We start from the raw sequence: 18,061 nt of genomic DNA, 5'->3' as shown, positions 1-18,061 counted from the left end.
ATTTCCACCTGCTGTCCGTGAGCCCCATGCTGCCGAGACACCCAGGCCGCATTCTGGGGGCGACTGATGTGCAACCTGGATCCCGCCAGCTCCATGCATAGCCAAGACCCATCCCCCTTCTTTCCCTTGACTTGAGGGGACTGGGGGCTGGGGAATGCATGGACTTCGCTGGAGTGGGGAGCTGGAGGGTGTCCCCAAGAGGTGGCATGATCTGGCACTGACCACATCTGCAGCCTGAAACACCTCTGAGCCTGGTGCCTCCTGCCCACCATGAACACGTGCACACTGGAAACTGTGGGACTGGCGGCATGGAGTGGGCTGGCTCTGCTCCACACGCGCCTGGGAGATGTGTTTGTGCCCCGGGGGAGCCGTGTGCAATGTGTGTGGGGAGAAGCGAGCGCTTCTATAAAAGGAAGGCTGTGTCAATGCACGGGCTCTGCGAACAAAATTTACCAGCTCCCAGAAGACGAGTTAGGCTTGGTGGGGGGGGGAGGCGGGGGGAGGCAGTGCTGTAGGAGGATGCTTGGTTCCCCTGCAGTTCCTTTCCCCAACCTGCCCCTGAATCTACACCCTCAGGCCCCCGGATGAAGGGGGACCCCTTGCTGGGAGACCCAGCAGCCAGGCCCCTGCCTCTACCCAGCTCAGCTCCTCCCTCCCTGCTCCTAAGGCCCCTCCAGCTCCCCCTCCCTCCCCCTCCTTGCTTCCCTAAGGCCACCTCAGGGACTCCCTCCCTCCCACCCCTACCTGGGGCCTGGCTCCTCCCATCTGGCCACTCTGCTGGCTTCTCCCCTTCATCTGTGTGCCGTGAGGTCACCTGCTCCGAGAACCTTTCACTCACACCTGTCAGGATCAGGCCTCTATCCTCCATACCGTCACCAAAGGTCCCTCTCACGGCCAGCCCAAGGTCACTCCAGGTGGCACCGAACCAGACCTGGTCGCAGCAGCCTTTAGCTGCTGGCCTTCCTCCCTGTGTGCCCCTCGGTTCGGTCCCTGGGACCCAGCTCTGGCACTCCTACCCCTGACTTCTCTTTCTGGCACTTTGGGCCTCGACCCCCATCTTTAACTCACAGAAAAAAGGGAGCAAGAGAGATTGACAGGAACTGTACTCACGGTTACAGGACATAGGATACAGGATGTTGGAAGACACGGGAGCTGGGGGGGGGGGAGCCCAGGGGGGAGGGTTTGGATTTGACAGTGGCTTTAGCCAAGCCTGCCTGGCCGCCCCCACCTCAGTTCTGTGGCCAAATGCCTGTACAACTGTGCTGCTTGTTTCGGAGAGCCCCGCGGGATCAGTCATCTTAAAAGCCGCCGCATAACGCCCACCGTGTCCGGTACCTTCCGCCGCGACTCATGACAACCCAGTGCCAGCCCACACAGGACTGAGGGCCAGGGGGTTCACAGATGTCTGGTGTGTCCTCTGCCTGCCAGGCCTTCAACGTGCGGGGGTGGCTGCCTGGCCTAGAAATTCCAGGGGCACCAGGAACGGGTTCAGGGGGCAGACCCCAGCTGCTTGCCAAGCAGATCTCGGTTCACTGGGCCCAGCATTCTCTGGGGCCTGGGGCATGGCCTGGCTGGCCTCCTCCGGCCCCCTGGGGCTTGTCCCGCCATTCTCAGCTCTGGGGCCCAGGCCCTCACCAGCTGGGTCCGGCTGGGGGGCGGTCAGGCGCAGGTACGTATCCGACATATGTTTAACCAGGGCCGCGCAGGGCAGGCGGGGGAGCTCCTCCGGAAGTGCCAGCAGCAGGTCAAGGACCACAGCTGACTCTGGTAAAGGATAGAGAGGAGAGAAGAGTGAGGTGGGGCGGGGCTTGCTACCTGGGACTCCCTCACAGCCCCTTCCCGTTATCCTCACCAGCTGCAGAAAGTTCAGGGCCCTGGCAACTGCGGGAGATGGCTGACAGATACTTGTAGATCTTCTCAAAGTCCACGGAGAGATCTCCTTCAGCCACGGGATCAGCCAGGGATTCGGAAGGTGCCTCAGGGTCGGGGTCACTTGTCTTGGGGGCGGGGCCAGGGGTCTCTGGGGTCTCAGGGCTCGAGTCCTGCCGCCCTCCAGGGGCGCTGAGCAGCAGCTGCTTTCCACGCGCCTGTGTGGGCTTGGGGGGCTTGGAGTGCAGGAGGCTGACGGGCTCTGTGGCCGCGATGGTGAGTACCTGGCAGGAAGAGAGATCGGGGAGGGGAAGGCAGAAGTCCTCCCATCAGCCAGCCCTCTGCCCTGCACAAGGCTGAGCCCTCCACCCCCACCTGCTCACCAAATCCCCCCTGTTAGACGTAACATGCACGAGATGCTTCGGAAGCGGGGTCACTGGGGCTCAGGGTGCTCAGTGGCTGGCTGGAGTCACAGAGCTGGCCAGGGGAAGGTTCCAAGACCCCACTCCACCGTATTTAGCCTTACACGTAACACCCCCATCCTGCCTGGGGGAGGGCCGTACCTGTGAAAAAGCCACAGTCAGGGCTTCCTCCAGCGGGCCTGTTATCTTCTCAGCCAGATCCATCCATACCTGGATGGGGAGACCAGAAAGTACACGGTCAGCCTAGGGATCAACCCTCAGGGGTTGATCCAAGCCCTGCCCCTCCTGGGGAGCCCCTGGCCAGATTATCACTCCCCAACCCCCGCAACACCCACACCATGCCCCAGGGCCCGGCCGTGGGGGGTGGGGGGTGGGGGGTGGGTGGGTCTAGTCCTGCCTCACCTCGATGGGGGCCGGGGTCTGTGTTTCCCGGCGCCTTGGACCCTGCGGGCCACCTGGATGCACCCTCTGAATGGCCTCCCGGACCACGCGGCCCTTGAGCTGCCGCAGGAAGTCCCGGATCTGGGGAAGAGAGGAGGAGGCCAAATGAGCCTTCTATACGCCCAGGGCTGGGGAGAGAAGCCAAAGCCGACTGCCTGCCCCAGGACCGGCACCGCTCCCTAGCCTCCCGCTAGGTGTTAGGGGTCTCAGTGACTCTGCACGGGGACGAGGGCCAAGGCCCCAGGTGTGACCGGCCACTCAATAAAGTGTTAAGACCCAGGTCAGCTCGGGCTCCTCCCCGCAGCCAGGGCCCACCCCCCGCTAAGTACCACCCCATTCACCTTCCCGCTTCACCCATTCGGCTCCGTTTCCTGACTCTCACTTCTGCCTCACTCCCGCCAGGTCCCGCTGCCCTTTCCGCCCGGTCCCCGGCCTCCGCTCTCCGCTCCGCCTTATCAGGAGTCCGACTTAACCTCTCGCACTCTCGGCCTCCACCTCGCCCCGCCCCTCATCTTCACGTACGCCCCGCCCACCCCATCCTAGCTCCCAAGTTCGTCCCGCCCCCAGCATCGCCCACGCCCCGCCCCTCGACCGCAAGGATGCTCCGCCCACATCCTAGCCCCGCCCCCACCCCCGCGTCCTTGCCAGGATTCCCCACCTCGGCCTCGCTGCGGCCCGGCAGTTCTCGGGCCAGCTCAGTGGCGTCCGGCTCCGGCTGGCCCTGCCGCGCCTGCAGTAGTCGTAGCAGCTGCCGCTTCTCGCGGGGGCTCCAGGCCGCGGGGCCGGTCACCTCGCCCAGGTAGCGCGCCGGGGCCGCTCGCCGCCGCTGTGGAGGCTTCATGCCCGCGAGGGCGGAGTCGGCGTTCCGGGCTCGCTTTCCTGGTAGGCGGGGTTACGGAGGCCGCTGGGATCAGAAAGGGCGGTGCGGAGGCGGAAACAGATGGGGGCGTGGCTCCGCGTTTGCGGCCTGAAGCAACCGTCTGGGTGGGAGAGGCTGGAGGGACCCGCCTGAGAACTGTGGCGGGGGCGAATGAGACACACCCGCCCTCCCCGCCTGCATTTTATCTCCTTCGGGAACTGGATCCGAGACCGTAGATCTCGTGCCGTCCCTTCCATTCCTGGACTAAGTCTAGGAGCTCCTACTGTGTGCTTTGCTTCTCCAAAAGGGGTGGACCCTGGCCGGAAGGCAGCTTGTCCAGTGGTAGCCAAGAACCTGGGCTGTGGGGTCGGCCAGCCCTGGTGACCTAGAGCAAGTGATTTGGCCGAGCCGAACCTCAGTTTGCTCATTTGTAAAATGAGGTAGTATCCCGCTCAAGGGAAGGGAAGAACTGGGACAGGAGACGTTTATTTAAGAGCTCTAGAGTAGGGGGAGAGGAGGGGTGCCTGGGTGGCTCAGTCGGTTAAGCGGTCGGATTTCGGCTCAGGTTATGATCTCACGATTAGTGAGTTCAAGCCTCGCCTTGGGCTCTGTGCTGACCGCTCACAGCCTGGAGCCTGCTGAGGATTCTGTGTGCCTCTCTCTCCCTTCCCCTCCCCCGCCCACGCTCTGTCTCAAAATAAACATAAAAACATTTTTTTTAAAGAGCTCTGGACTAGGCGGAGAGTAGCCTGGAGCAGAGGCCAGAGGTCGAGGCCCTGGCGAGAGCAGGGTCCAAGTGGTGGGGTGGAGAGCGGAGAAGGCCTGGCTTTGGGAAGATCGCACGAGGCAGGTGGGCAGGCGCAGGGGTTGAGGAAGGAGGCGGGGCTTACTTAAAACTTAAGCAGGTGGGGTTGGGTATCCCTTTCTGTTAAGGACAACACTTGAATCTCCCCTGGCACACGTACATAAGGGTATCAGTCTGGACCTCTTTCAGCCCAGACCGCCCTAAGTCCTGGTCCCGAGGCCTCTGCTTCCTGCCCCCTACACCTGCGCCAAGCGCACACGCAGACTTCAAACTCAGCAGGTCAGACCAGATGTTTATTTTGAGCCCAGGTGGGAGGGTGTGCGGAGCAGCGGGTCGGAGGCGGGAGGGTGCAGGACGCTGGGATGGCGGTCCCATCGGGTCAGAGGTCGACCTCGGCCGATCCAGTCCTGGCGGACCTGGTTCGAGGCGTGGCTGGTGTGTCTCAGGACCCCGCTGGGGGTGTGCCAGCCCTGGGGAGAGGCTACCCAGGCCGAACGAAGTAGAGGACACCCCCTTCCCAGCTGATCATCCGCCTCCTCCATCGATATGTGTGCCGGAGTGAGGGCGGGTGTTGGGTCTGTCCGAGGTTTGAGGACCCCTTTTGTGACACAGGGCCCGAAGTTGGCCGTGGGTGACCCAGTGCCTGAGTTTGAATCCAGCTCCACCCAATTTTGTGACCTTCGACAACTTCAGAGAGTGTCTCGTGTTTCTCATTTCTAATATGGGGTTTATGATAGGAGCTACCTGGAAGTTGTTGCGAGGATGAATGAAGTTAATAGGCGTGAAGCCTTCAGAACACTCCCTGGCACAAGGGAGAAAGCCTATGAAGAGTCATTCTCAGCACCCCCCTCTTCCAGCTGGCCCCACGTTACAGCCTCCCCCCACCCCCGTCACCAAATTTACCTACCTCACTGGGGCCTCCTGGGCTGGGGGTCGCCGGCCGAGTCTCTCGGGAGGGCGCCGGGGGCTGGGGGTGCTGGAAAGGAGAGGCAGGCTCCAGAGCGGTAGGGGTTGCCGCTCATTGGGTCGGGCCAAGAGCGCCCCCTGGGGGCTGCTGCGGGCGTAGCGGAGGCGGGTCTAGGGATGGTCCAGCCCCACCCGCTGGGTCGCGGAGCCCCGGGGTCCGGACTCGCTGGAATAGGCTGCGGGCCCCGGCGGAGGATGCTACCTGAACGCGCACAGACGAGGCCGAGGCCGGCAGCCAGCGCGGCGCCCAGCACGAAGGCCGCCACCACCAGCGCCACCACCGGCGCGGGCTCCAGGGCCGCCGGGGCCGGCGCAGGCGGCTCGGGGCGCACGGCTCGGCCGGGGACGCCCTTGGACGGCCCTGTGGGGAACACAACACGGAGACTGGGCTCGGGCCCCAGCTGTCCTTCCCACCCCCCTCCCCCGACCCCAAGGACCCGTGCGGAGGAGAACTGCGCGCTCACTGGGGGGTGGCCGCGGCACCGTGACCACGATGGGCTGCGTCAGCGTGTGCAGGTGGGGGCTGTCGGCACCCGGGCTCTCGCCGCTGCCGCTGCCGCTGCCGGCGCCCGCGCACGCCTCATCCCGAGGCAGACACTGTGGGCAGGAGGAGGCAAGGGATGGGGATGTCAGGCCCCAGGGTTCAGGGGCCTGTCCCCAGGGCCCCCAAGAGATCTAAGTGTCCAGCTCTCTGTTGCAACCGGGAGGCGCACCAATAAGCCCCTGGAAACCCGACCCCCTGAGAGGTCCCCGAGCCCAGCGCCCAAGATGTACAAGCAGCCAGCCACTCGGCCTGAGGACTCCAAATTTCAGCCCCTCAAAGTCACACGACCCGATTCTCTGAGAACATTGGATAACCAGAAATTTGGCCCCTTAGCCGCCTTCTGCATCCAGCCACCCAGCCCCTCCCAAAAGCAAGCCCAGTGCTCCTTCCCCGCCCGCTGAGGAACCCTTGTGCAGAGACCCACAGGCCCCCCTCTCGGTCCTTGTGCCCAGCCACCAGACTGAGAGACCCAGTGACTATCCCCAGCCCCGAGGGGCCCTTGTCTCCAGGCTCCATAGCGTCGGCCCCCTAGATCCACAAACTCCGAGGGGCTCCTCCTTTAGAGGCCAGAGGGTCCATGCCCAACCCCCGACTGGCCCAGGCGCCCAGATTTCCGGCCGGGTGCCCGCGCACCAGCGAGGGCGGGGGCAGCGTCAGAGGCGCGGGCGTCCGGCGGGCTCCCCGGAGGCGGCGGCAGCGACTCAGCTGGCAGTGCAGGAACTGCACCGAGGCGTTGAAGACCGGGCGCAGGCGGAAGCTGAAGCTGAAGCGCGCGGGACGGGCAGCACCCGGGAGCGGCGGCGGCGGCGGCGGGAAGACGACCGAGGAGTCGGCGGGGCAGCCCCCGCGCAGCAGCGCCAGGGCGGGCCCCGGGGCCGGCCGGGAGGACGGTGTCACTGAGCAGCGGTGCAGGACGAGGTCCCAGCGCGGAGAGGGACGGGCCAGGGCCGCCTGGGAGACGGGGTCGCCGTCAGCACCCGCCGCCCCGCATCAGGCCCGGCCCCCCCCCTCCCCGGCGCGCCCCGCGTCCACACCTGCACGAACACGCGGCTGTCGGCCGGGATCTCGAGCGGCCCCGCGCGGCGCGGGAAGGCGTCCTCCGCGTCGGACAGCTCCAGGCTGAAAAGGGGTCGGCGCAGCCAGGGCCCGGGCGCCGCCGGGAATGGGGGCGCTGGCGGGGAGAAAGGGCAGCCCGAAGGACGAGGCCGCGCTCTCCCTTAGACCCTCCAGGCGAGTGACCCAACCTCCCCGCCTCTGCCGCCTCCTTGGGAAAACGGGTGCTGTTTCGGTGAGGGGTGCACCCACGCCCCGCTCCTGCCTCACTGCTGGCAGAGTCGCTGTGTGTCCCCTGAAGACCCAGGGGCTGTCCACAGTCCAGCAACCAAGGCTGGGCGCAAAGCCACTCGCCTCTGCAGGAGACCCCCTTCCCGGGCCTCGATTTCTCCACCCAGAGCGGGCCAGGGAATCCCTGGCTGGGAAGTTGAGGGGTGTCTGATGGGAGGGGGGGGGGGCGGTCAGCAACCCCAGGGGCCCAGGCTGCTCTGTGGGGGCAGCAGCTTTCAGGGAGGGTGCTGGCCCTACCCCTTCCTTTCCAAGGGTACTGTGACCAGTAGGGAGGGTGCTGTCCCCTTGCCCTTTGGCACAGCTGAAGCTCAGCCAGGCTGCGGGGGTCTCTGGCTTCTCCATTCGTCCAGGTTCCTCACCGAGAACAGCAGTAGCAAAGGGTGGGGAAATACACACGCACGCGCCCTCCGCCTTGGGGAGGCACTCGGCCGGCATCCTTGTCAAGTGTTCTCATTCAGGACACCCCCCCCACCCCCGTTTCCTAAACGCATTTGAACACTCCTCCCCTGCAGCCATCGGCCTTAGCCTGCCAGGGACTCTGAAGAAGTCGGGGGTCCAGGAGCATCTGGACACAGAGGCAGACCCCACCCGCTCTCCCAGGCAGGGATGAGAAAGGGCAGCACAGGGATGGCAGCGTGACAGGTCCCGTCCCCAGCCTCTACGTACCAGGTGGCCCCCTGGGTAAGGTGGAGACCCCCGAGAGCAGGGCCAGGAGCAGGAGTGCGGCACCTGGCATGCTGGACTGGCAGTCAGGTGTGGCCCAGCAGCCGAGGCGCCGGGGGGCGGCACCCAGGCCTGGCAGGTAGGCAGGCAGCCCTGTCCTTGGCTGAGCGGCCACCCCAGGAGGCAGGGCGCGGGGGCGGTGGACTGAAGGGTGTACATCAGAGCCAGCACCCAAGGCCTGCCGGGGATTAAGGGCTCCTCTCTGGCCAACCTGTGGCCATCGGGGTTGGCAGGGGGGGGGTGGGGGGGGAGGTCCCTCACCCCGATCGCGGAGGTCCCTCACCCCGATCGCTCGGCATTGGGCAGCTCACTACAAATACCGCCCTACCAGGCCCTGGCCCGGCTCCAGTCTCCCCTCCACGCAGAGGAAGGCACTACGCCCGCGGCCCCCCAGCTCAGGGCTCACAGCCCCTCCCGCCCGGTCCTGCTGAGCTCTAGACACACAGAGACACGATGGAAGAAAAGGGAGGGGTTTTATTCTCAAGCGTCTAAGGATTTACAAACGAGGGCATTTCATTTTAAAAAGGGACAGGGGAATACTGGCGACCAGAGAAGGGGGCTGTGGGCCACCCCAGGCCCCTGCCCGCCCGCTCCACCCTCTGCCTGGTCAAGAGGGAGGGCTGGTGACCGGTGACGGAGGGCAGGCCAGGAAAGAGGCAGAGGGGAAGAGGTTCCCCCAGAACTCCCACTTAACACTGAAGGAGGGCAGGGGTGGGCAGACACACTCACAAAACAGAAAATAGTTAAATAAAAGTAAATCCAGGTGGCCGGCCTAGGGCCTGCGCTGGCCCTGGGACCAGCCATGGAACCTTCCAGCTACCCACAAAGGCCCCCCTGGCCGGGCCAGGCGAGGGAGGATGGGGGACCAGGCCTGTCGGCCCCCCACCCTGCGCCCATCCCCTCACAAAGGAGACCGGGGCGGGAGAAGGTGGCCGTTCCCCTCCCGGGGAGGGGGGGCAAAGAGCAGAGAACTTGCGTACTTTTAAACATGCGGCATTTCGTGAGTATGGACAGGAACAAGAGAATACAGGGATGCCTAGGTCTAGACTGCTTCAGCTACATCCGGCCAAGTTCCTCACCTTTGGTGTTGGTGGGTTTTTTGTTTTTTTTTCATTTTGTTTTGTTTTGTTTTGTCGTCCACTTGGTTTGCATGCATCACCAACAAAAAGGAAACACACCCCCTCCCATTCCGGCTGCTGCACAGGGCTCGGGCGGACTGGCCAGCTCTGGGGGAGTCGAGGGGCGCTCAGGGGCACTACGAGGGCGTGACTGCCTGCACACGCCCAGCCCTCAGCCAGCCCCACCTCTGTCCCATCACACGTCCTCGAACCCCCACGCTCACCGCTTGCACCCTCAATCCCTGCCTCCCCGGGGCTCCACGGCCCCGCTTCTGCCACCGACTCCTTCCACCACCTCCCTGCCGCGGCAGCGCCTGCTGCCCTCGGCGTGCCCTGTGCCCGCCTTCCCTGAAGGCCACCCTGTGTGGCCGCGGCCCCTTGGGCTCCCTCCATGCCCCCTGAGGTCCTCAACTCACCCCCCAAGCTGTAGCCAGTCTCCAGCCCCGAGAGCTGGCCCCGAGGGAGGAGGAACGCCCCCAGAGCCCACCTTTGGGGCTTGGCCCCCAGCCCCAGACGCCCGTGCCCACAGGCGGTCAGGGGCTCCACCGCAAGCAGCTAAACATGACTTTGGTAAAAGTTTCTGAAGGTACCGACAAACCCCGTGAGAACAAGCTCTTCTCCCCCCACCCCCCAAACACCCCACCAAGTACAATAAAATACAATAAACTCCAAAAAGGACCCCCTGAGATCAAAGAGAGACAGAGAAAGAGAGAGAGAGAGAGAGAGAGAGAGAGAAAGACCAGCCCAGGTCCAGCTGTAGTCATAACGCCCAGCCCGCCTTCCTGGGGCGAAGACACCAGCCGACCGACTCGCCGTTGCTGGAGACCTAAGTGGACCCAGGGGTCCCCCCCTCACCCCTGGGGGTGGCAGAGCCCAGATCTGGGCCAGGAGAGACGCAGAGGCAGGGAAGGAGGTGGGGAAAGCCAGAGAGGTAGACAAGGGATGAGAGAGAGGGGATAGACACAAGGAACGTGTTCGCAGAGGGGAGGCAGAGGGGACAACACACAGCGGGTGGGGTGGGGAGGGAAGGGGCAGGACGGGCGGCTCTCTCCCGGGCCCTGGGGGCCGCCCCAGCCCAGAGGTTACGACTGAATAAATAGCGAGTCTGCTCGTGGCCTGCTGTCTTCCGTTCACAGTGTCTGTCAGGGGGACGCGCACGGCCGGCTGACCCCGGGACGGGAAGGGCTGGGGCCTGGCGAGCCCATCTGTCCACAGCTGGTGGGCAGGGAGTTGGGGGTGGGTCGGCACCCCCTACTTTCTGTCCTCAGCCCTCAGCAGCCATCCAGATCCCAGGTCTCCCCTGGCGGGCAGCTGGGTGGCCAGGTGGGGAAGGGGGGGCCTGTGGCCATGCCCCCGGCCCCCGGTGGGGCTGGCCGCCACCACGTGGCTACCTGAAGAAGGGCAGGTGGTGCTGGCTCAGGACTCCGCTAGTCCTCGGTGACTCGGTCTTCGCCATGACATCCTTGAACCAGGATGCCACGTCTACCTCCAGCATCTCGTAGCGCTTGATGAAACTGTGTTCCTGCGGGCCCGAGGGGTAGGGCTTAGGACCAGGGAGGAGCCCCAGCGGGGAAACAGGCCCCTGGATGTCCAGATAGGGTCCGGGGGGGGGGGGGGTGGGGGGAGGCAGGGGCCCCAGATACTCACAAGTAGCTTATTGTACTTTGGTCTCTTCCTGTGATCCTTAGTAAGGCTAACAGAGAAGAGGGAGGAAACAGAAATCAGAGCTTGGGAAGAGGGGCCTGGCTGTCCCGGGGACACAACTGTCCTCCCTCTGAGACAGGGGTCTTCAGAATCTGGAGGGAAGCGGCTGCTGTGTGTTCACAGCCCTGTGCTGCTGGCTGAGAAGCCAGAGGACCCAGGGCCTGCACAAATCCCACCTGCGGCGGAAGCCCCACCTGGGCTGGGAAGGGCCCACGGGAGAGGTGGACCGGGGCTCTCCCGCACGACAATCAAATGGGGACACCACACGGGCATCATTCTGCTTGTCGCCGTGGGACACACAGACCCCTAGGCCCCGGGGCAGATCGGCTTGTTCACAACCTCCTGTGGCCAAGCCCGAGGGCCATCCTGCCAGTTGCCCACAGGGCCAACTCGGGCCTTGGGTTCCAGCTGCCGCCCACATCCCCGCCCTGACTGCAGCCTTCTCGCTCACAGCTGCCCCCACCCCCCGTCGGGGAAGGGGGGGGGGGTCCCGCCAGCCCCAAATCTCCCTGGCTGTTCTGAGCGCAGGGCCACACCTGACCCCGCCCTGCCTCCCAGAGCACAGCACTGGCGGGGGGGGGGGGGGGGGGGGGGGGGCTCCTCACCAGTCTTTGACGAAGGACTGAAAGTCCCCCGAGAAGCCCATGTGACCGGGCAAGAGCGGGGGCTCTTCCTGCAGGACTTTGGTGAGGACCTCAAAGTCTGTCTTGCAGTTCTTGTAGGGAAACTGTCCCGTCGCCAGCTCCACCTAGGAGAGAAGCAGGCGGGCTGGGTGGGCCGAGGACTGGTCCCCGCCCTCCCTTACCGCCCTCGTCTGTATCCCAAGAAGACGCTGGCAGGGGCCCCGCAACTCACCAAGGAGATGCCAAGGCTCCACACATCGGCCCGGATGTCGTAGTCTGGCTTGGTGGGGTCCGGAGGGTCTATGCGCTCAGGCTGCCGGTGGGAGAAGGGGACGATGTACCCCCAGGGCTGCGGCAGGCGTGCCGCCCAGATCCCCACGCTCGCCCGCCGGGGCGCCGCCGGACCCCCACTCACTGCCATGTAGGCGGCACAGCCCGCGCTGCGCGTCTTGGCCTTGGAATCGACGAGACGGCCGCTGATGCCGAAGTCGCAGAGCTTGATCTGGCCCCGCTCGTCCAGCAGGATGTTGGAGGGCTTGACGTCACGGTGGATCACGCCGTGCTTCTCCTTCAGGTAGTACAGCGCCTTCACGATCTGCGGCGAGGACAGCGGAGGGCACCCGTGATGGGAGGATGGGGGCCCAGGGGCCACCCGCCCGGCCGCACCCCTGTCGGGCTGCTCACCGCCACCGTCATCTTGCCCAGGATCCGCTCGGGAATGGGGCCCTGCACCCGCTTCTTGAGCTTCTCAGCGCACGTGCCCATGAGCTCCATGGCGATGAAAACATCCGTCTGTGGGGGCGGCACGTGCCGGCTCGGGGGGCAGCCGCACCCTCCGGCCCACCCCACACAGACCAGCAGCAGGGGGCACACCCGCAGATCAGCAAGGACACCTGGGGAACCCACAGAGAGGCAGGGGAACACCAGAGGCCTGGACTCACATTAGTGATGAAGGTCCCGAAACACTGCACGATGTAGGGGCAGTCATGGCTCTTGAGGACCACATCCAGGTCCATGAGGATCCGCTTGTTCTCCTCCTTGTTCCCCGAGCGCCGCATTTGCTGCACGGGACGGCCGGGGGAGCCTTAGTGCCCGGTCTCGGGGCGGGGCGCCCGCTGGGGACAGGGGTGGCGCTCACCTTGACGGCAATGACATGGCCCGTCTTCCTGAAGCGCATCTTCCACACCTGGCCGCAAGTGCCGCTGCCCATCTCGCCCAGGTTCTCCAGATCGTGGATTTCTGCCTGGTACCGCTGTCGAAGACAGCCAGAGCTGGAGGCTCTGCCGGGTCTCCGCCTGCCCCCGACAAAGACCTAGCCCCACCACGTGTCCTGCCCGCCCCCCAGGGGTCAGGGCGAGGTGGTACCTGGCCCCCGATGGTCAGGTAGCCCGTCTGCTTCATGATCTCCTGTAGCTTCTGGTCAATCTCGATGCTGAGGGAACAGGGAGGAGGTCCCGGTGGAGGAGGGTCCCAACCAAACTGAGGCCACCCCAGTCCCCGTCACACAGAGGTTCCCACAGATTTCACCCCCCTCCTCCCTGGGGCGGGCAAAGCGGCCTCCCCACACTGACCTCCTGACCCCCGCACTGGCCAGCTGGCCCCATTCGACAGCTCACCTCTCCATGCTGCGGGGTGTGAACAAGGTTGACGGAAGCCCCAGCATGTGGCGGGGCCGGGCAGGGGGTGTGGGGTGCTGTGGGGAGCTCTCGGAGGACGGTGAGCGGCTGCCCCCATCATTGGCCAGCGGGAGCTGCAGGGCTGGGGAGGGGGGGGGTGAGAGCCAGGGGTGAGAGGGGTTAGCTGGCACTGTGGGGTCTTCGGGGGACTCCGGTCTTCCCCTCCCTGGCATTAGGTAGGCCAACACAGACATGGGCTGGAGGAGCTAAGGTCTCCCTCCCACCCCCAACCACTCTCAGGGTGCCTTCTCCTGCCCCCCTGACCTGGAAGAAGATGGAGTGGGCTGGCAGGGAGGGGTGGTCCCCAGAGGCTGAGGGATTGTCCCCAAGTCTATGCTGACACAGGATCAAGGCCCAGAGGCTGATGGCACCCTTCAGCCAGGCAGTCTTCCTTATGTGTCCCTTTCTGCCCCACCTCTGCCCAGGAGCAGGCCCAGGGCCACGGTGCCCACGCTCCGGACCACGTGAGGAAGGAACGCCCGCCAGGATCAGCCTGGGCTCTGGCCCTGTTGGGAGCACTGCACGTGGCTGCCCAATAAGAATCAAGCAGACCACCCCAGGGAGACAATGAGCGAGGGACGCAAGCTTCCAGCTGCCTTGCCGCACATTCTGTTCCAGGGTCAGGGAGGGCCATCCTCTAGCCAGCAGGCTCGTTTCTGAGCCTCCCAGCTCGGCCTACAAGGCTGGGGCCAACGGGTGGGGGTAGGACCCCAGGCTGGGCCTGTGTCCTTTGGGTGAGGGGATCCAGGCGGCACAGCCCCTCCAAGGGCTGGTGGGACGGGAGGTGGGGAATGGGCCAGGCAGCGGGGTTTGGTTCTTCTCAGCAGCCTGCATGCGGACAGCTTGGGCATGCTACAGGCAGGCAGGCAGGCGGCGGGCAGGCAGCGGTCACCCCAGGATGGGCAGGCGGCATTCGGGGATCGGGAGGGCAGGAGACAGACAGACAAATGGGAGCCAAGACTTGGAGCCCAGCTGCCCAGAGGAGGCACTGCAGAGACAGGCCAGACAGGGGCCCGGGACAGGACAGGAGGCTCTCTGAGTGGCTAGAATCCTCCCTGGCTGGGCTGGCAATAGGGTCGAGGAGCAGAGACCGGTGTGGTCCCTGGAGAAGACACATGACCCTCCACTGAACCCTCATACCCCCAGAGTCCCTGGAAGTGCTCCAGAAGGGGTCCCTAGCTGGGTAGGGCACTGGCTCCACAAGCTAAGGGGCCAGAAGAGGACGTTTCGTGGAGAACGGCCAGGAGGCCTGGGGCCTGCCGCTCTGCCCCTGGCCCACCCCCCCCCCCCACCTACACCTCCTGCCACGGCCCACCCCTTCCTCCTCCAGTTCTGTAAGCACCTGGTGATGTGGGCCCAGTGACCAACGTACAGAGACAAATATGCCTGAATTGCTGGCATCTGGGCACTTTCCCTGCCTTGCCAGCCTGGGACCCTGACCACATCTAGAGTGAGGGGGCAGGCATGTGACCCTTGCCTACAATTAAAAATGGGATGCGGGTCTTGCTAAGGGCTGGTAAGAGCAAAGGAAAGGCCCTAGGGACCAGTGCCCATCAGCCTGCACTGGCCTGGGGGCCTAACCTCCTGGGCCCCCTCCCTGCTGTTCCAGCCCCTTGCTTTGCAATCCCCTGCTTCATTACACTGCCATGGCCAGAGGCAGAATCCTCATCCCTCCCTCCCTGGCCCAACCACCTCAGGGACACTCGAGGGCCCCCCATGCTGTCCCTGTACCTGGGCTCTCTGGAGACACTGCCAGGTTCTCACCCTCTGGAGGATATCTGGGCCCCCTTTCTGCCCTGCACTGTCAGGTGTGTGGGGAGAGGACCACACCCTACCCTCTCCGTACTTCTCAGGGGGGTGCAGACGCTTCCTGGGGCCCTTCAGACTGAAGCATGGTGGAGATTTGAGTGGGGCCAGTGTGGGGTGGCTAAGTTGGGGGGAAAGGGGCAGGTACACAAAGGCCCTGAAAACAGAGGTCACAGAGGTGGGGACAGGCCACGCGGCAGGTCAGGAGGGCACAGTGAGAGCAAGAGGCTGAAAGAGAGAGAAAGAGAGAATGAGACAGAACAAGAGAGGGCATGAAAGCACATGGCCAACAGGAGCCACAGATGTACTAGGCTGCCAGCCCAACACATGTGCACGCACGTGCACGCACACAAACACAAACACACACACACACACACACACACACACACACCCCACACACGTCTGCTCCCAGACCCACCGGCAACTGCACTCAGGCCTCAGCTGGCTGCCTTCTCTACCTTCCTTCACATGCTCCCCACCTCCCATGAGACTGCGCTCAGATCGCAGCTTCTCCAGAGGCTTCCCCAACTGGGCCCCCGCTGCAGAACCCCAACCCAGCTCTACTCTGCCTTTTCTGCAAGGCATCACCGCTTTCTCCACTTCTCCCAGACCAGGAGGATGCTCCCTGTCAGGGAGCGTCAGCCGCAGAAGGAAGGGGCCTTGGTCCATATTCTGTCTGCCGCCATGTCCTTAGCACCTAAAACAGACACGGCACGCGGCAGGCAATACATGTTCGCCGTACTGTCGGAACGGACCAACAGATGTAGCCCGATGGCCTTGGCCCCGCTTTCCCTCTTTCCCTCACGTGCGCGCGCGCGCGCGCACACACACACACACACACACACACACACACACACACACACACACGTGATCTCTCACGGGTGGCAGACTCCTGGCCGGTGAAGGAGCCCATTTCCTCTTCAGGGGAGTCCAAACCTGAGCTCACCAGGAAGGGAGGAGCGGAAGGTGAGAGAACACAGAAGAGGCCAAGTGGGCCGAACATCACTGATCACGGATCGGGTGGAAGGACAGAGAGTAAGAGTGACAGGCGCGGGCACGCGCACACACACACCGCACACACAGCATGGGGCGATGGGGGAGGGCATTCTGCGGCCGGGGCAGCGGTTAGGTCAATGGTGCAGATGTCCAAGCGGCAATGATAAAAAGGCTGGTACCTGCTCGTTGGGACGGGGCAGGAGCAGGGCTTAGAGTGATCACAATAACTGGATGGGGAAAAGGAAGAAAAAAAACAACACCACGATAAATCACAACAGAAACAACTGATTTGTCCAAAAGAAAAGAAATCAAATCATAACAAGGAAGAGGGGGAGGCGCGAGGCACCAAAGTGCAGAGACGGGTAGAAACCACAGAGATGGGAGGACCAGGAGGATGGGATGGAGCTGACACAGACACAGACGCCTGGAGGGGGCTCCTCGGGGGCCTGCCCACCACGGGCCTCACCGTACCTCACTCTGCACCTGGGACAGCCACCCTGTAAGGCACCGCAGGCCCCATGCCCAGCCCTGTCTCATCCAAGCTGGGGCTGCGGGAGGCAGCATCGCAGAGCCCAGCAGGGACCCTCCGGTGTCGGGAGGGTATCTGCCCCAGGGAGGAGCCCACACTACCCCAGGTTAGAAGAGGAAGGGAGGAGTGGATTGCACACAGGGATGGTGGGGGCACTCAGGCTGTGAAGGTCAGGCTGGGTGAGCAGGGAGAGACTGGAATACCCCGATGTGGGCGCATGTCCCCCTTCTATCAGGATGACCCCACAGGGAGCTGCATAAGCTACATGGATCGCGGAAGAATCACAAAGGAGGGCCAGGTGTTAGCTCAAGAGAGCGGGGTGCTCCTCATCAGGTCTGGGGGGGAGAGTGAAGGCCTCATGCCCTCCAGCTGAGAGATTTGGGGAAGGGGTTCTGTGGGACAAAACAAAGAGACTAGACAGTGGTAGTGTCATGGCAATCCCTGGCCAGGTGTTGAGTGCCGGGGAGGGGCAGCTTTTGACTCCAAACAATAAGATGCCAGGCAGGTAGTCACAGAGACGGTGGGATCAGAGGTGAGGTGTACATGGGCCGGGATAGCACCACACTGGCCTCAGGTATCCCTAGGCCAGGTGAATGTGGGTGTGCAGGAAGTCACTTGAGTCCAGGTGACGACGTTGCCAGGCTGGAGGCTGGGTGTGTATTTTCGGAGAGGCCAGACAGTCGCCAAGATGAAGTAGGAGGGGGCCTGGTGTATGTGGGTAGGGTGTGTGCGGGAGGGGGTCTGCGAGGCCGAAGGACAAGGTCCCAGCCTAGTAAAAAGGGATCACCAGACACAGTCACAGAAAAGGAGATCAGAGGAATAGGGGGTTATATGTGGTCAAATAATCTCAGGTGTCAGCCGGGCCAAGTGTGCGTGTATGAATGCGAGTGGACCATCCACTGAACCATATGACAAGGACCCAGGTGCAGAGGTTGGGAGAAGGGGCCCCCTGCCAGTCACTGAGATAGCAGGAGTGAAATCATCTGGTCGGAAGGGACGTGTACATGTTTGCGGGGGATCTGGATGTGGTCACAGTCGCTCGGATTAAGGGGAGCCCGGCTCCCAGAGTAGGTGACGGTGACACGGGCTCCGAGGATCACGGTGAGGGGGCGGGTCATCAGATGGGGAGGCCTTGCCCTAGGGCCGGGTGACTAGGCTCATAGGCCCCGTAAGGGGGATCCCCCTAGGCTGGGGGAGGGCCGCCCGGGAGCCCGCCGGCCCCACGCCCCCCTGGGTCACCGTGACCCTCTCCCCGCGAGCCGACAGCAGGGGGTATAGGGTGGAGAGAAGGAGGAGCAAGAGCGCCCCGGAAGCGAGGGCGGGGCCTGACGGCGGGGGCGGGGCTTCCCGCGGCGCGCGCCCCGCCCGCCCGCCCCCTCCCCCACGCCGCCGTGCTTACTGGGCCTGGGCCGCTGGGGGCTGATATCCAGGTTGAGGTCGATCCTCCGCCGGGCCTCGCGGTTCTCCTGCTTCAGCTTTGCTTCCAGGCGGGACAGCTTCTGCTCCAGGGAGGACGCCGCCATCTTCCCCGCCGCCGCCGCGCACCGCCCGGCCGCCCGTCAGTCCGGCAGACAAACACCGCACTGCGCCTGCGCTTGGATGACCCCGCCGAGCCGCCGTCTCTCCCTGCACGGCG

The 18,061-nt window shown here is 64.2% G+C and overlaps 3 protein-coding genes across 4 annotated transcripts; all 3 read right to left on the bottom strand.

The window, feature by feature from the left end:
* Window positions 1-1,088: 1,088 nt before the first annotated feature.
* Window positions 1,089-3,573, bottom strand: SNAPC2 (small nuclear RNA activating complex polypeptide 2). Its single transcript, XM_027050484.2, has 5 exons — window positions 3,391-3,573; window positions 2,694-2,813; window positions 2,433-2,501; window positions 1,853-2,153; window positions 1,089-1,764 (listed from the first exon to the last, which is right to left on the bottom strand). Exons 1-5 carry the CDS (start codon window positions 3,571-3,573, stop codon window positions 1,433-1,435), a joined length of 1,005 nt encoding a protein of 334 aa, XP_026906285.2. The 3' UTR covers window positions 1,089-1,432.
* On the bottom strand, window positions 3,543-8,212 carry TGFBR3L (transforming growth factor beta receptor 3 like). The gene is given in 7 exon segments (XM_053219966.1): window positions 3,543-3,611; window positions 5,304-5,372; window positions 5,565-5,723; window positions 5,827-5,959; window positions 6,540-6,857; window positions 6,941-7,088; window positions 7,090-8,212. Coding segments are annotated over 6 exon segments (1,422 nt in total). The 5' UTR covers window positions 7,686-8,212; the 3' UTR covers window positions 3,543-3,611; window position 5,304.
* A 215-nt stretch (window positions 8,213-8,427) lies between these two features.
* MAP2K7 (mitogen-activated protein kinase kinase 7) lies at window positions 8,428-18,047 on the bottom strand. Of its 2 annotated transcripts, XM_027050480.2 has the most exons (12): window positions 17,825-18,047; window positions 16,076-16,123; window positions 13,035-13,176; window positions 12,784-12,850; window positions 12,557-12,670; window positions 12,360-12,479; window positions 12,103-12,210; window positions 11,834-12,013; window positions 11,651-11,731; window positions 11,401-11,543; window positions 10,739-10,784; window positions 8,428-10,613 (listed from the first exon to the last, which is right to left on the bottom strand). In XM_027050480.2, the coding sequence occupies exons 1-12, from the start codon at window positions 17,946-17,948 to the stop codon at window positions 10,479-10,481; spliced, it is 1,308 nt and encodes a 435-aa protein (XP_026906281.1). In that variant the 5' UTR covers window positions 17,949-18,047; the 3' UTR covers window positions 8,428-10,478. The 2 variants fall into 2 exon arrangements, with proteins under 2 accessions (XP_026906281.1, XP_026906283.1); XM_027050482.2 differs by lacking the exon at window positions 16,076-16,123 and having other exon boundaries at window positions 17,825-18,045.
* Window positions 18,048-18,061: the final 14 nt, after the last annotated feature.

This window comes from Acinonyx jubatus, chromosome A2 (assembly GCF_027475565.1).
Source record: "Acinonyx jubatus isolate Ajub_Pintada_27869175 chromosome A2, VMU_Ajub_asm_v1.0, whole genome shotgun sequence".
NCBI classification, from domain to species: domain Eukaryota; kingdom Metazoa; phylum Chordata; class Mammalia; order Carnivora; family Felidae; genus Acinonyx; species Acinonyx jubatus.
The sequence above is the reverse complement of the archived record's forward strand: the minus strand, read 5'-3'. Positions and strand labels throughout refer to the sequence as shown.

Coding starts and splice junctions, on each gene's coding strand:
- SNAPC2 (XM_027050484.2), bottom strand. CDS start 3,573: ATGAAGCCTCCACAGCGGCGGCGAGCGGCCCCGGCGCGCTACCTGGGC. Junction 2,502..2,693: donor AGACCCCGGCCCCCATCGAG/GTGAGGCAGGAC, acceptor CTCCCCATCCAG/GTATGGATGGATCTGGCTGA. Junction 1,765..1,852: donor CCCTGAACTTTCTGCAGCTG/GTGAGGATAACG, acceptor ATCCTTTACCAG/AGTCAGCTGTGGTCCTTGAC.
- MAP2K7 (XM_027050480.2), bottom strand. CDS start 17,948: ATGGCGGCGTCCTCCCTGGAGCAGAAGCTGTCCCGCCTGGAAGCAAAG. Junction 16,124..17,824: donor CCCCCAGCGGCCCAGGCCCA/GTAAGCACGGCG, acceptor TTCCCCATCCAG/TTATTGTGATCACTCTAAGC. Junction 11,732..11,833: donor GCTGTGCCGCCTACATGGCA/GTGAGTGGGGGT, acceptor TCCCACCGGCAG/CCTGAGCGCATAGACCCTCC.